Source organism: Rousettus aegyptiacus, unplaced genomic scaffold, assembly GCF_014176215.1.
Source record: "Rousettus aegyptiacus isolate mRouAeg1 unplaced genomic scaffold, mRouAeg1.p scaffold_m13_p_9, whole genome shotgun sequence".
Taxonomy (NCBI): Eukaryota; Metazoa; Chordata; class Mammalia; order Chiroptera; family Pteropodidae; genus Rousettus; species Rousettus aegyptiacus.
This window is the reverse complement of record NW_023416312.1, coordinates 86971134-86987125: the sequence shown is the minus strand read 5'-3', so window position 1 is coordinate 86987125 and position 15992 is coordinate 86971134. Positions and strand designations below refer to the sequence as shown.

At 38.2% G+C, this 15992-nt stretch overlaps 1 protein-coding gene across 4 annotated transcripts in view; it reads right to left on the bottom strand.

Annotated features, from left to right (window-relative positions):
- SLC9A6 (solute carrier family 9 member A6) overlaps positions 1-14396 on the bottom strand; it is a 49040-nt gene extending 34644 nt beyond the window's left edge. For 2 of the 4 annotated variants that reach the window (XM_036226747.1, XM_016127512.2), the window contains exons 1-6: positions 13999-14352; positions 5055-5254; positions 3557-3634; positions 3193-3269; positions 2776-2888; positions 370-475 (exon numbers count right to left, since the gene is read on the bottom strand). In XM_036226747.1, coding sequence (XP_036082640.1) covers positions 370-475; positions 2776-2888; positions 3193-3269; positions 3557-3634; positions 5055-5254; positions 13999-14326 — 902 coding nt within the window. In that variant the 5' untranslated portion in view covers positions 14327-14352. Of the gene's footprint in view, positions 1-369; positions 476-2775; positions 2889-3192; positions 3270-3556; positions 3635-5054; positions 5255-13998 lie in introns of all 4 variants that reach the window. The other 2 variants (XM_016127513.2, XM_016127511.2) reach the window with 2 other exon arrangements.
- Between the last annotated feature and the right edge of the window lie 1596 nt (positions 14397-15992).

Below are 15992 nucleotides of genomic sequence, written 5' to 3'. Positions count from 1 at the left end.
AACCATGTGAAATATTATCTATCTAAAAAATCTCCTTTAATTCAAAAAAAAATGTTCACATTATAATAATAAAATAGAATATAAATTATATATATATTACAATCACAACTATGTAAAAATACCATACATAGAAAAAAGAATAAAAGGAAATGTCCTAGTAATTGTCTTTAGGTGTCGAGCACATATTTTTTCTTCCTTTTTCTTCCTTGCATTTTCCATGTTATCTGTAAGTCTGCATTTCAAGAGAAAAAGAATGCCTCATTCTTTCAAAAGTTTCCATTCATAATTCACTTCATTCAGTAAGTGACTTTCAGTTCCTAGTACTTTAACATTCAATATACAGAATATAATAAGAAAACAAACACTTACGAAGACAGCACTATGGCAACAGCATCATTGAGGACACTTTCACCAAAAAGAAGTGCATAGAGTTCAACATCAACTTGAAGCTCATGGAATATGGCGAGAACAGTCACTAGCAAGTAGAAAGAGTCAGAGGAATATTTAGAAGTTACAAATATAACATTCACTTCCATAGATGATTACAATAGTTATGTAGAAATTCATTTATTTGTCTTAAAATTCAATCTTAATAAACATTCTCTTAGCATATTAAAGATTCAGTAATTTTATGTGAATATTTTTCTTTTCCCTAAATGTGTACAGGCAATATCGCCTTTCGCCTACAAACAGCTGAAAATAAAGTTGGAAGACTGAGCTGGACTACATTCTTCATGCGAATGTTAGTAATCTTGTCTTGTAAATTTCTTTTCCATAAAGAATGTATTTGTAACTTCTTACAGACCAGGTGATCATTAATCTTTCAAGAATAATATTATGAAAAGCATTCCCTGCTGCAAATTTCATTTTTTTCCTTGGAGCCTTACAACTCACTTCTATTTGACTTGCAAATTTCAAGCACACTGGTTTAGCAAAGATGGTAGAAAATGAAAAGACAAGTTTAGTTTTTGGTTGGGATAAAATTTATGATCAGAATTACAGATGCTATATTTAACTTAATAAGAAACCAACTATCTACCTATTACCACTTGAGAAGGAAAAAAACCACCTTATTTTAGGAAACAATTATACAAGAGTTCTTAGAAAATCAGATGAGATTGAAGTTGCATTATAACTTTAATTGCTGAGTTATATCAGCTCACTCACTAAATAAACTCAGGCAGACACAAAAGATTATCATAACTGAAGATGGAAGAGCCTCTTCAAATGCCAAATGAAAAACAGGAAACTTGCATTTAAAAGATATAGTTTCTATTGCAAAGCATTTTGTTTGGAATATACTAATATCAAAGCTTACCAGGAGAAGGCAAAAAGCTGCACAGAGGTGATCCTGCAGAATTTTGTAAAGAGAACCTATGGCTCACCCTTCTATCAAGTGAACAATTGCAAAACAAAAGAATTATTATAGGGGCTAATGCCTTTATAATTCAGAAGAAATATAACTGCCTAACTTTACACGAGCGAAAGGTTTTTGCTTGAGCCATTCGGACAATACTCCTACCAAAACACAACCACAGGTTGAAGCAATGTTGCCAGTCCTATGGACTTAGATTTCTAACAGGCTTTCAAAAGTTGAGGAATTTGCTTCTAGTGAGAGAACACAGAAAATGGAGACCACTGGCTTCTTAAAAAAAAAATCCTATCTTCATATTGATGGGAGCAGCTATGAACAATAAGGGGTCAGTTTTGAAAATCTTTAAGGAAGCAACTTGATTTTCAGTTTTAAAAATGCTAATAAACTACACAAATGCCTCTCTAAATTGTCTTCTGAAAAAAATTAAAAATAAAAATAAAATGTCTTCTGATCTTTTATAATCATCTTTCGTGGAGTGTAAAACATATTTTCCTACTTCCTATAATGCCCTGTGTTATCAGAGTTAACACAGAAATTCAGAGATAACCTTAGGGTCCTATTTTTAATTATGCTGGAGGGCAGTTACAGAAGGTGACTGACTTACAAGGTCAAAAGGTATAACAGAGCAAACCTCTACTAAAGTCCTAAAGTCTAGTAAAGAAAACTTGAATCCTTAGTTCAAAAACTGCTGTCTATGTTCCTATCTCTACCTCCTAGGCCTACATATTCTCTAAGTGCCCATAATTTGAATGTAGCAGTTAAACCCACCAAAACTATATTCCGAAAACTACGACCTAACTCAGTACAATTAAATTCATTTTCCAGCTGTGCTAATATCAAAACTATTTTATAATCATAAGGCCTATTTTATAAAACCAATCCTTTAACATAATATTAAAGTCAACCAATGACCCCAAATTAAACTTTTAGTAGCTCAATTGCCTTCTAACAATCATTTAGAAACTTCTTTTCTTACTCTTAAATGCAGGTAGCTGAATGCAAACAGAAGATTTTTAGGGAACTGGTTTTCTAAAAACTTGAAAGGAAGTATATAATTATTACCCATTTTAACTAATCTAGTTCATTTCCCATATCCAATTACTAGAAATGGAGACCAACCTAGAATTCTGAAGAAAATACCTTATAGCCAGTGTCTAAATAGCATGAAATTATGGACCAGTAACAGGCAAATATAATAATGTAAAACAAAAAAAAATGTGTGCTTAATCCAAAAAGGAACAATGAATTTCATTTTTTTCCCCTCACAATGGGAAAGAACAGTACTAAGGCAAGTACCTACTCATGAATTCTATACCCCGAAGGAAGACATACCCACATGTGCTTTGCTGGCAAAACACTGTTCCTTAAATACTTAAGCTCCACTCTCATGTAAAACATACCTGGATCAGTTGCTGATACGATGGCACCGAATAGCAGACAATCTGTAAAGTAAAAATCTCCTGCAAGTTGTCCAGTTACTTTCATCAGTGTTACACAGCCATACATGATTGACCTGTTCAATGAACATATTTTTACTTTAGAATAAACATCAACTGTTAAAGAAGTCAGAATATAGTAAGAATAAGAACATGGGTCTACAGTAGTACGTTGTGACTAATCTCAAATTCAATTCATGTCACATAAATATGGTAATACCTTGGCCTTACGGAAAATTCAAACAATTTATCTATGTGAATGCATTTTACTGAAAAAGTCCTTAGACACATTCAGAAATACAACACTGCATAAATCAAATATGCATTATTTTAAAATTATAATTTGAAGGCTGAAAAGTGTTTTAAGCTTTAAGTACTTACCCAATTACAAAACAAGAAATTGCTGTCCCAAGAAAAGCGTATGCTAGAATAGACCCAAGGTTTCGAAAGAAATGTCTCTGACAAAAGAAAAGGTTACACTGTGTTAGAATACTTACCAACTATTTGACAAAGAAAAGGTTTTCTAGTCTAGTGTGCTGTGCTAATATAATAGTAAATGCATTATTCATTAAAGGGATTAAGTAAGAGAAAGAATTTTCATACAGGCATAAATTTCAGCATCTAAAAAGGATAAGGAGAGAAGGGGGGAAACCTGAAAGGAACTGCCTTTTTCTGAAGTGTCAAAGATGATAAAGCCCATGGAGTTTAAGGTTGTTCAAAGTATATGAAATACAAAAGTACTTACTCTTTTCAGACTATATCCTGCATAAAATATGATAGGAGGGAGTAATATGTTGAAAAATACTTCCGGATCAAAAGTAACCTGTTAAAATAAAGAGTTCTTTTAGATTAATTCCCTTGAATATCTCGTATTACATTATCACACTATCAAAAGGAAAAAAGATGAAATGTTCAACTGGTGAAAGGCAAGACTCTTACTGTGGTAACTGAAAAATATTTCATATAGGATAGCTGTTGTTCCACTTCTCAACCAAAATATAAAGAGAGATATTTGGAACAAGTTAAGTCAGATCTGTGGAAAGTGTGGTAAAATATTATGACACTAAAAAACTTAAAAACAGGAGAAAGCATGAATGTATCTTTGCTTGAAATAAGAGACCCAAAACTGGTAGCAAAATGTGGGGGTATGGCATTATTGTTGGCAAGAGGAAACAGACCTTCTTGCCTAGGTTACATCTTTAAAGGTCTATAACATAATATTATGGTAAAAACTTTCTGCACAGCTCAGATTTCTAGTCCTGACAGCTCATTTATTTTTTTAATTTATTTTTTTATGGTGGCATTAGTTAACGAAATACAACCATTTCTTTTAATACTTATTTCCTAGAATAATACAGACGCCCCCTTCTGTTCATAAGGCTGTATTGGGATTTGACAGGAATACAAAGCAGCTACACACATGCCTATGATAAAAGTTCATTTACTAGAACTTAAGGAACTGGAATTTTCCACAGGCGGAAAGAACTCTTGCTGCAAAGTAAACTTGAAGTTCATATGAAGTTTTAAAAAGCACTCAAGACAGTCAGGAACACAATTAAGTAGTTATAAAAGTCAAGTACTACCAATGTAGAAGACAGAAGTGGAGGCAAATGGCCAAGGGTGGGCGGAAACAAAGAGACCCTGAGAAGCTTCAGGATAGAAACTATGAGGGGGATGGGAGAAAGCAGCTCCAAGAATGTCCAGGAGCCAGTAAGACTGCAACCCAACATCCTAAATAAAGCTTTATGTACAGCGTGGTACAACAATTGATGCTCAGACTGCAGCCCTGAAGTTGTGCCAGATCGTGAATCAAAGAAAGATTAAATTGTCCCCAGTGCAGAATACCATTAAGGCAAGAAAAAATTCAAAGAAATATTAATAGAATATCTTAGGTATTATCAAGTAAACTCAATGTGCCGAAGTGCTACAAAACTCCCAAGGACCACCTGCTAATTGAAAGAAATACTTATAAATTCTGCTTAACTCAATACTGGTCACCATTTATTACAACTGCAAACATCACAGAGTGAAAAAAAAGGGTTATATTTCTTAGTCTGAATTAGAAGATGAAATGTGCAGACATGTCCATTTCCTTAGCATTACATTTGTTGAGGTTTTATTCCATTTTAAAAGACCAATTATATTAAATATCATTAAAAATTCATTATTTTTCTCCTGAATCACTTTGCTGCTAGCTATATACTTTTAAAAAACCCCAAAACTCCCTTTAACTAAGAACTTACCTTTCTAAGCATTTCATTATCTTGAACGTTATTGAGTTCATGTGAACTAATTTCTCCTTTCAGCGTATACTCATAAAATTTTCCACTAACGTTTACCAATAAGGTAGTTGGGCTTGACTGCACTTCACAGCTCAGGGTCACATTATTTACATCACTTGGAACATGAATGCCATATCGAAGCACAAGGCCTACCAAAAGACCTGGAAAAAATAAAAGAATGATTTTAATTCTTATTTTAGGCAAAAACTATTCTTTCATACCCAACAAAATACCTTTGGATTGATAACAGAAAAATCTCTTAAAATAGTCGCCTGTGGTTCAGAACCAATTTTTAGATGGAATGTAGTTACATTTTAAAGTATTACTAAATTCACAAATCTAAGAGTCCAATATTCCTATAATCCTGTGAGAAAGGAGGGGAAAACTCCCTAGGGTAACTGCACATATCATTGCTTTTCTAGATCAAGATATGAATATGTGATTAGGAAAGTAACAAAATGAGAAAATACCTTTGAATCATCTGTACACAGAATATACTCCAACGTATCCCAACCTGAGAGTATAATCACATTAGAAATGTGTTTACCATCCTATCCATCAATTCACACAAGACAAATACATGTCTTAAGTTATTCTGAAAGCACATAGCTGGCCAAATAATACACATTTAACAAATTAGAAAATTAATAACACTTGTGGATTAACTGAGTTCCATTAAAAAGTTGAATTTCAATTTTAAAATACATGCTTCAAAGTCAAAACATGGAATAAAAGTCCTGATTCTGGCACTATGATATCAACATATTGCCAGAATTTTACCTGTATCATCATATTCAAATACGTACAATGTTCTAGGTACTATAAAGCTAAACCGGCCAAAGTGTTTATTGACAGCTTTATTGAGATATAATCCACATACCATTAAGTGTATCCTTTTAAACTGTATAATTCAGCGGCTTTTAGTATATTCACAAAGTTGTATCTTGATCACTACTACATAATTCTAAAACATTTTCATTGCTCCAAAAAGAAACTCTGTACCTATTAGTGGTCACTATTTTCTCCACCCTAAATCCCAGCCCCTTGCAACCACTAATCTACTTTCTTTCTATATAGGATTTGCCTATTCTGAACATTTCATATAAATAGAATCTTATAATATGTGACCTTTTTTCCCTCTCTTTGATTCCTGCCCCCCACTGGATCTCTGAAGGCAGGGTGTCTCCTCCCACATGCTCGCGGCCTGCACCCGGGGCCTGCCACACCACACCTGGGGTATGGTAGGTGGCTCCACTTGGGGTGTGAACCCAGGACCTTCAGCACGTAAAGCAGATGTGCTAACCACTATACTATGGAGCCACCCCCCAACATGTGACCTTTTATGTTTGACTTCTTTCACTCAGCATGTTTTCAAGGATTATCCATGCTATAGCATGAATCAGAATTTAATTCCTTTTTATGGTCAAATAATATTCCATTATAGAGGTATACCTCAACTGCAATTAATCTGAAACTTCTGGAACTTTCCTTAACTCCAAGATGCACAGTATATCCCTGGTAGTTACATTCTACCTTCCTGTCTCCTTTCACTCTAACCAGCCAGACATTCTTTTACTATATGTGAATGGAGTACTACGCTAAGTAGGTCCCCAGGGTTCAGAGGTAAAAACAATCAATGTTCTTCAGTCCAGTAGCTCTCAGACCAAATAAACTTATGATAGATACAGATCTTATAAAGACAGAAAAGAGGTACCTAACCAAGGCTAAAAAAATGGGACATTAGGGAAGTCTTTCCAGAAGTGTCACCTAAGCAGGTAAATTAAAAGAAAAGGTCTTCTAGGTAGATGGAATAGTAGTACATAGCCAGTCAAGGAAGACTGCGAGAATGCAGCCCATTCAGGGAATCACACAGAGTTCAGTATGGCTGGGATATAAAGTGACAAGAGCTGAGGTGCAAAAGATCTAAGAGAGCTAAACTATGAAAGACCTCACATGTTGAGGAAGGGAGTTTATATTTTATCCTGAAAGCAAAGGGAAGTCATAGAAGGGATAGAAGCAGGGGCTCGACATCAGATTTCTATTTTTAGAAAGACTGGTCTAGACTATGGAGGGTCAAAAAGATCAGATAGAAGGCTACAGCAGTAATTTAGGTATTACGAGGTTAGGGCCTAACTTAAGAGAGTAGACGTAGGGAAATAGATTTTTAGAAGGGATTATCTTTTAGAAGGATTTGGTAACTTAGTAGACTGGGAAGAAGGGGGATGAAAGACTAAGTGAGCCTAAACTGACCTGGCAACTCAGCGGGTAAGCTGGCCCGAGCAACCGTAACGCAGGGCCATTCAGTGAGACAGGGAACAGATTTACAGGGAAAAATGTGCAGTTCAGTTTTGGACTTGTTGAGTTTGATATACCGGTGATACATGCACAGTTGAGTATGTGGGATCTGGCGCTCAAGGAAGGAGGAGGGTTATCTGAACTGGAGATACACACTTGGCAGTCATAAGATGGTTATGTCAGGTACAGATGTGATTACCTGGAGGGCAAATGAGAAGAGGGCTATAGATATAGGTCTGGGCTTATCCCAATATTTAATAGCCAACATTAAGGACCTGGTAGAGGAGGAGTAGCTGATAAAGGAGTCTAAGAAGGAAAGATACAGGAATAGGAAGAAAAGAGGAGGAAGTGATGAAAACTAGCAAATGTTCCAACAAATTTAAAGTCAAGGAAGATAGGCATTAAGAGTCCATTGGGCAAATGGCCAACAAATATTTGAAAAGGTGCTCAACATCGCTAGCTATTAGGGAAAGGCGAATCAAAACCACAATGAGATACCATCTTACACCTGTTAGAATAGTTATAATCAACAGGACGAGTAATAAGAAATGTTGGAGAGGATGCAGAGAAAAAAGAACCCTCGAACACTGCTGGTGGGACTGCAAATTGGTACAGCCACTATGGAAAACAGTATGGAGGTTGCTCAAAAAACTAAGAATTGATCTACCATATGATCCAGCAATCTCTCTACTGGGTATTTACCTCAAAGACTTGAAAACACATATCCAAAAAGATATTTGCACACCGATGTTCATAGCGGCATTATTCACAGTGGCCAGGACATGGAAGCAACCGAAGTGTCCTACGATAGATGACTGGCTAAAGAAGCTGTGGTATATATATACGATGGAATGCTACTCAGCCATAAGAGATGAAATACTGCCATTTGCGACAACATGGATACACCTTGAACTAATCATGCTCAGCAAAATAAACCAGACAGAAAAAGCTGAAAATCACATGACATCACTTATATGTGGGATATAAACCTAAAAGCAACAAAGGAACAGGACAAACAGAGACTCATGGACATGGATTATAGGCTAGTGGTTATCAGAGGGTAGGAGGTAGAGGAGGAGGGGGGAGGTAGATAGTTAAAGGGGGACAAATATAGGGGAGTAGGGGGAGAGTGAAGTGGGTAAAGGGGATCAGATATATGGTAGCTGAATGAAACTGGACTTTGGGTGGTAAGTACACAATAGAATATACAGATGTCAAATTATAATGTACACTTGAAAATTATATAATTGTATTAACCAATGTTAGCCCAATAAACTTAATTTAAAAAAGAGTCCATTGGAGATGGCAACAAGGTCATAAGTGACCTTGGTAACAGCGGTTTCAGTGGAACAGTGGGGACAGAAGGCAGACCAGCGTGGGAAGTGATGAAACAGAAATAGGGAGTGTAAGAGCACTAGTTGGTCAAGAAGGGGGAAAGGAGGATAAGGGATCCTTCTGGTCAATTTATAGCCACACATTTTTTTTAAGTGAGCAGCAATGATTAACTGGTGAACAGTACAGTGACATTGACTTTAAAAAAAGTTTTAACAAACGTTCAGATTTAAAATAAATGAAAGATACCCTTTGAACATATCTCACCTACAAAAAATTAAAATGTGACAGCTGGGTATCTATTGTATTTGATAAACATAATTTGGGAGAGAAAAAGCTATATATCCAGTCATTCTGCCTATATGATATAGTAACAGCTCTTTTCTCTACTACTTCATAAGAGCTTCTAATTAAGAGTCTCAGTAAAAGTTGCCCACTTATTTATGTGCAGAAACCACAGTTAAGCTACCACAAACACTAACGGCAGCAAATATTCTTCCCATGTCCCCAAGCCCAACTGTGTAAGGAACAGTACCCACTGGTTCTCTTGTACCCAGACCTGATGCTGAAACTTCACTGGGTGCCTTGAGGAGGACTCAGCACTTGGACAAATTTGAGACATACACTTTGGCAGTTAAAACATCAGCAAAGAGGATAATTGCATAGGTTGGAAAAAATCAAGATCCTTTTATTACAGCATCAGACATCTGAAAAATTGGAATTTCTTTGAATAAAGTTGACAGGTCAAGTTAATTTGGATTCTGTGAAATGTCAAATCCTAATCACGGAGTTAAAGCAATTCTCAGTAAAAAGAACATACACAGAAAGAGTGCTTTGTTAAGCAAACAAGGCAGAAACTTCTAGCTTCCCCCGTAGACAGAGACATAAACAATATTGATATCATAAAATTTAAAATGACCACTAACAGGCCACAAAGAATACAACCATAGAGATCTTTCATGAAACAGAGGTCCCACCCCTTCTACACATTCCTGATTCTCTTGTGCTAGAAACCCTCCAAGGGATAAAGAACCCAGTATCTCCCAAGTCCCACCACTATATGAGTCTTACAGTTAATGGAAACTGGTTTTCTAATAGATTTCAACCCATTCTTCCAGCTTATCACACTACAAGCCTCTGATTGTCAAAAATATGGAGGAAACATCACTGGGGTATTAAATGTGGCCAAAATTGATAAAATTTCTACATATTAAAATGTATGTGTGTGTGTACATATATATATTTATATGTGTATATATGTGTGTATATATATAAAGCACATCTACTTGAACAATGCTGTTAGATTGTTCAGCTCAACTTCAAGATAGCCAAAAAGTCAAGGTTTCTGCTGGCCCTTGGTTAATTTTACATGTGTTTAATCATCTGTCTCCTACAGCTCCTCCAACCTTTATCCTCCTTCTCAAGTCTCCAATCTCACTGCCTATGTTTCTGAGAAGCCAGAGGTCATTTAATATAAGCTGCCTCAATTCCATGCCTCTCCATCTCAATATGAACTCGTTTCTCTTTAGCTACCTTCTCAGGAAAGATCAACCTCTTTTCCAAGAGAATCTTTTCACCTGGGATTTTGAACCAACCCCTGTCTGAATTGCTTCTGAATATATTATTTGATCCTCATAGCCTTATGAAATAGATATTAATATAAATCTGTCATTATCTCATCTATGAGAATAAATGACTTGCCCAACATGATTTGGCATTAAGTGACAAAGACGGGGTTGATATCTGAGTTTTCTTTTTCCAAATTCTATAATTTTCTAATCATCTCTTCACTTTCATGTCAGCACTAACTTCTCCAGTGGTTTAGGTCACCATTTTCTCATAGCCCTCCCTCACAATCCACCTCCAAACCTCCACAACTTCAAATATTATCTCCCTACAGATGTTATCTTATGACATTTAGTATAGTATGATGTAGGAATAAAAGCACAAGTTTGGAAATTAGATAGATATATGAGTTCTGGCTCCATCAATTTACAGTTGGTGACTATAAGGTAAACAACCCCTCAGTGAACCTCAGCTTCCTCAAACATAGCTGATGATAATACTAACCTGTTTTTCTTCATAGTTAAGTTTTATCGTTTTAACATGAGGCAATATGGTTAGGGGCTAAAAGAATGGGGCTTTTGAGCCAGACTGACTACATTTGAATCCTGGCTCAATACTTACACATTATATGACTCCAGGCAAGTCATTTAACCTTTCTGTGCTCCAATTTTCTCATCTATAAAACAGGGATGTAGTAGTACCAATCTCACAGAGTTATGAGGTTTAAATGAAGTGATACTTATAGAGCACTTAGCAGTGTCTAATACATTGTAAGGCTCAATAAATATTACCTCTTAAATCACTAGACTGTAAGTGCTCTGTAGGCAGGGATGATGATTCACATCTGTATTTCCCATAGCTCATACATCAAAGGAACTTAATAAATATTTATTGATAAATCATATTAGTTAAGCCTAGGACTCTGGATGCTGTAAGTTTAAGGCAAAACGAATATTTCTTCCCTGTCTGATTTTTATACCATGTGTAAACACACTGCAGTCAGTGGTCACTTTTCAGACTTACTTAACTACCCTGACAATTTTTACTACCAGCGACTCACTTTTAAGATTAAGCAACCTACCCCAATGAGAAAGCTTAGGTGCTCTGACACACCTAAAAACTGACCACAAAGGCAATTTAGTATTTTTTTTACTCTTGCTTCTCAAAAAATATATATGAGAGGCTTATTTTAAATAGCATATTTCTAGGCTTTAGGTAGCTAAACCAACAGCACAGTAATAAAATCTTCAGTGGGCTGAATCTTGGAGGTTTGGACATTACCAGAGTAAGAAGCCTTTTCACCTGGAAGTCAAGCTGAAAAATAAAGATCTTAAAAGTCATTATTACCATAGCAGCCACGATGGTATAAAAGTCGTAAGAAAAGGCAAATGGCAGACAGTAATTAGAATTAGAAAATCCCAATTTCCATGGCACTGAAACTACTTTGACCCAATCCCACCTCTTCTCAAATTGAACTTGGGAATTAGTCAGGCAACTGTTCGTCCACAGGTATCACTGCCTAAAAAAAATACGGTTTGCCTCTTAACTTACAAGACTGAGCAATTAAAAGAACTGTTCTGAGCCAAACTTGAGAAAATGTAGTTATAACAGCAATAATAATAGTATCATAGCTATCATTTATTGAGCATTTACTTAGGAGTCAGGTACTAAGCTAAAAACATTCCTTCCTCAAAATGATTCTATCATTGTTCCCAATTTATAGATGACAGTGAATTAGGGTAAGGGACTTGCCTAGAATCACACAGAGCTATTGGAACAGTGGGACAGGAACCCAAGTCTGACTGTAAAGCAGGTGCTGGAAATTTGTTTTAATATGGTCCAAAAGCTACGAATGGTATTTATGTTCTTAAAGGTTTGTAAAAAAGAAAATGAAAAGAGAAGAAAATGCAACGGAGACACAGAGACCTATGACCAATGTGACTTACAAAGCTGACAATATTTAGTATTTGGCCCTTTACAGAAAAAAAGTTCAGACCTCTTCACACCTTAAATCACACTCTCTATATAGGAAAGAGGTTTCTGTGATCGGTTATTTTAACATCATAATACTCACTTAGCATTTAACTGAATTTAAGATGCCATTATTTTCTTTTCATGACCTGTCTACCCAAGAAGGATAAGTTCCTTGGAGGCAGGGATTTTATATTTCTTTGTATTCTCTGTGCACAACACATAGTAGGCTGATTAGCAAACATTTGTTGAGGGTAGTAAATAAACCACAAACTCTTATCCAGAGAAATTCAATAGAGATGTATAGCTTCTCCAGCCAGTTTAGCTTAAGGGATGCTACAAATAAAATTAAAAAAAAAACTAATATGTCTAAAAACTACAAATCCTAGGGAACAGAGAGGCTTAGAATTTAATTACCTTACAAATGAAAAATAAGCCTGAGTTCATGCATCTTCCTTGCTACCCTTGAGATGCATATTTCAGAAACCTATATTTACTGGAAAGAGTTGGGGGTAGGTACGTGAGGAAATGTCTTTTTGTACCTATCTGCAAGTCTGGGACACAAAGCTCAACGAGCTCATCAGTTTAAGCCTGTTCCAAATGAAGATAATCTTTACCCCTGTACTGCACAGAAAGGACTGTCTACAGGCATCTCTTCAGTCACGAATACCCTCACAGGCATCTTAGATTAAGAGTCAGCAATATGCATCTTTTCCTCTCACGAGGCCCCCAGCACAGGCCAAAATGCCTCTGAGCCTGTGGTTTGATTGCTTGTCTCTCCTCATGACCAAAAAAATTATACACAAATAAGAAACCTCAAAAAAAAGCACACCACGGCACAAAAACTGAAGCCATTTACTCAAAGATCCGTCAATAACCTCATGCCACTAGCAAGTCATACTGCACATGCGGGTTTCTAATGTCTGCTTGGCTGAACCGTCCTGATCATCGTCCTGATCATCGTCCTGATCATCGTATAGTACAACACACTGCTGGAAGATCATTAACTCTTCCTTGTCCTCACCTTTGTACTCCTGAATTGTAAGGATCAACCATACATATGCATATCAGATATTACAAATAATACATCAGAACGTCATTAAAAAATGCCTAAGCCTTCTTTAGCTTCTTTCGCGTTCTGGTTTTAACTTGGGCTAAATGGGAGTGAGGTCTTTCTCTACCTCGAAAGGACAGGGCGTAGCAAGAACTGGGTGATGGGTAAAGGCGGACACTGGCTCCAAAGGAATACAGGTTCTGAGCCAGAAATACTACTGCAGCTTCAGTGTGCCCTAAACAAACTGACACCCCAGAGAAATGGCTCACTAGGCTGTCTCCCCCTCCCCCAGGCCCCAGACCAATCCCAGTCACCGCACCCACTCCCTTCCCATCCTCAGTCCTGGGCCCCAAGCTAGGTAGGCATAGGCATAGAGGTGAGGAATAATAAAGGGGGTGGGGTCAGAGGAGAATAAAAGGTGTGGAAGGCAAAGGAAAGGGGGTGCGAAGCAGGGAAAGATGGGGGCGGGGCTGAGGAGGAAACAGGGTGAGCAGAGAACTGGGGGGTGTAGCAGAGAAAATGGGGGCGAGGCAGAGCAACCGGGTGGGGGAGGGGGAAAGGCAGAAAATGGAAGGAATCAGAAAGGGAGCCCAACATAGGACAAGCAGGGCGAGGAGAGGAGGTGAAGCAGCCGGCGGGCAGAGAAAGGGGGAGCGCCAGGGACGGACGTGGAGGTGAGGCACTTGCCATAAATCATAGCCAGGCCGGTTTCATGCAGGAAGCGGGCCCGGCGGTGCTTGAAAAGCCAGATCGTGAGAATGGTGAGGGTGAGCAGCAGGATGAAGATGAGCAGGTTGGCGCTGTCCTGACGGTGGCTCTCCTCGGCTTGCTTCTCAGACACGATCTCTTCGTCCATGGCTCTCGCCGCTCTATCAGCGCCGTCCGAAGCCCCGGCCCAGCCAAAGATGCCCACTGCGAGGATCAACCAGAGCGGACGCGTGAGCCCGCGGGCCCGAGGGCCACCGCCACCAACGCCGCGGTGGAAGGGCGCCCGCAGCCAGCTGCGCGGAGCCATGACTCCCCCCCGCCTCCCGCCCCGCTCCTCACCCGCCGCCGCCCGCGGTCAGACCACTCCCCGAGGGCTCACGGGAATGGGGCGGGGCCCCAGGGAAGCCGGCTGTACGCGCGCCTCTGCCGCCGCTCTTAAAGGGGCAGCAACATTTCCAATTAGCTCTGCACGGAGCTAACTTTTGTCGACCCCCTCCGCACCAGCTACCCCAGCACCGAGTATGCACACTCAGGCACTGCCAGGGAATGAAGGCCATCGAATTTAGCCCACCGTCTTCTGGAAAAGAAACCTCGGCTCAGCGTAATCAAGCAGCTACAAATTGCGCTATGTCTACTTTGATCCTATTCTTAGAGCTCTCAGGGGAATCTATCTTTCATAACTCATCTCAATATTGTGCCCCAGTGTCACTTAACAGGATAAGAAGTTGTTCCCTTGGGTGGTCTAAGTTGTTCCCTTGGGGGTGGTCTAAATTTCCATCTCTGTAATTTAAATCGGATTCTCCTTGTTCTGTCCTCATTGGGAAAAACAACACTGCAGTAGCTCGTCGAAGAATGGACTCGAAGGCAAGGATTATGCGTGTCTGTATATTGAGCTTTCCTTAGATGTAAACATCTGATAAAAGTCATCCCTCACATCAGAGAACCTGACAGAAACTTATCAGTCTCGCAGAGAAGATTCGACCGGTTTGTACTAAAATTTACCTATTTTCCAAAACACTCCTCTGGAAGAAGAAATCTTTTGTGGTGTGGCCCATCTTTCCCTCTCCTCTTGCTCTGTTTCCCTTCTGTCTTAAAGCAAATTTCACCAGCTCAGAAGGGTCACCTTAAGGAAGAAGACGCCTACCAGGAAGGAGTCCTGATGGCTAACTGGGCTCAAATTTTAAAACCTGGAAGCCATTTCTAAACAGGGACCTCTCACGCATGCCACCTGCTGCTTGCACTGAACTGCCTGCCTACATTGTGTTTCTGCCATCTGAACAGGAGGTCCTGGTATCCTATTTCAACCAATAGGACTGATTTGTTCCCTGTCCAATCAGAGCTGCACAGCTATATCTTAATTAGCATTTATTTCCTTTTTTAAAAATAATTTTTTTTATTTTCCAATTACAGTTGACACACAGTATCATATTAATTTTAGATGTACAACATAGTGATTAGATATTTATATAATTTACGAAGCAATTGCCCCAATAAATCTAGTACCCACCTGACACCATACATAGTTATTACACTATTGTTGATTATATTCCTTATGCTATACATTCCCACAACTATTTTGTAACTACCAATTTGTACTTCTCAATCCCTTCTACTTTTTCACCAATTCCCCAAACACCCCCATCAGACAACCCTCAAAATGTTTCTCTGTCTCTATGAGTTTGTTTGTTTTTGTTTGTTTATTTCTTCTATAGATTCCACATATAAGTGAAACCATATGGCATTTGTTTTTCTCTATCTGACTTACTGCAATCATCACAATACCCCCGAGGTCCATCCGTGTTGTAGAAGATGGCAAGATTTCATTCCTTTTTATGGCTAATATTCCATTTTACATATGTACCACCTCTTCTTTATCCATGCATCTATTGATGGACACCCAAGTTACCTCCATATCTTGGCTATTGTAAATAATGCTGCAATGAACATATGGGTGCTCATGACCTTTCAAAGTA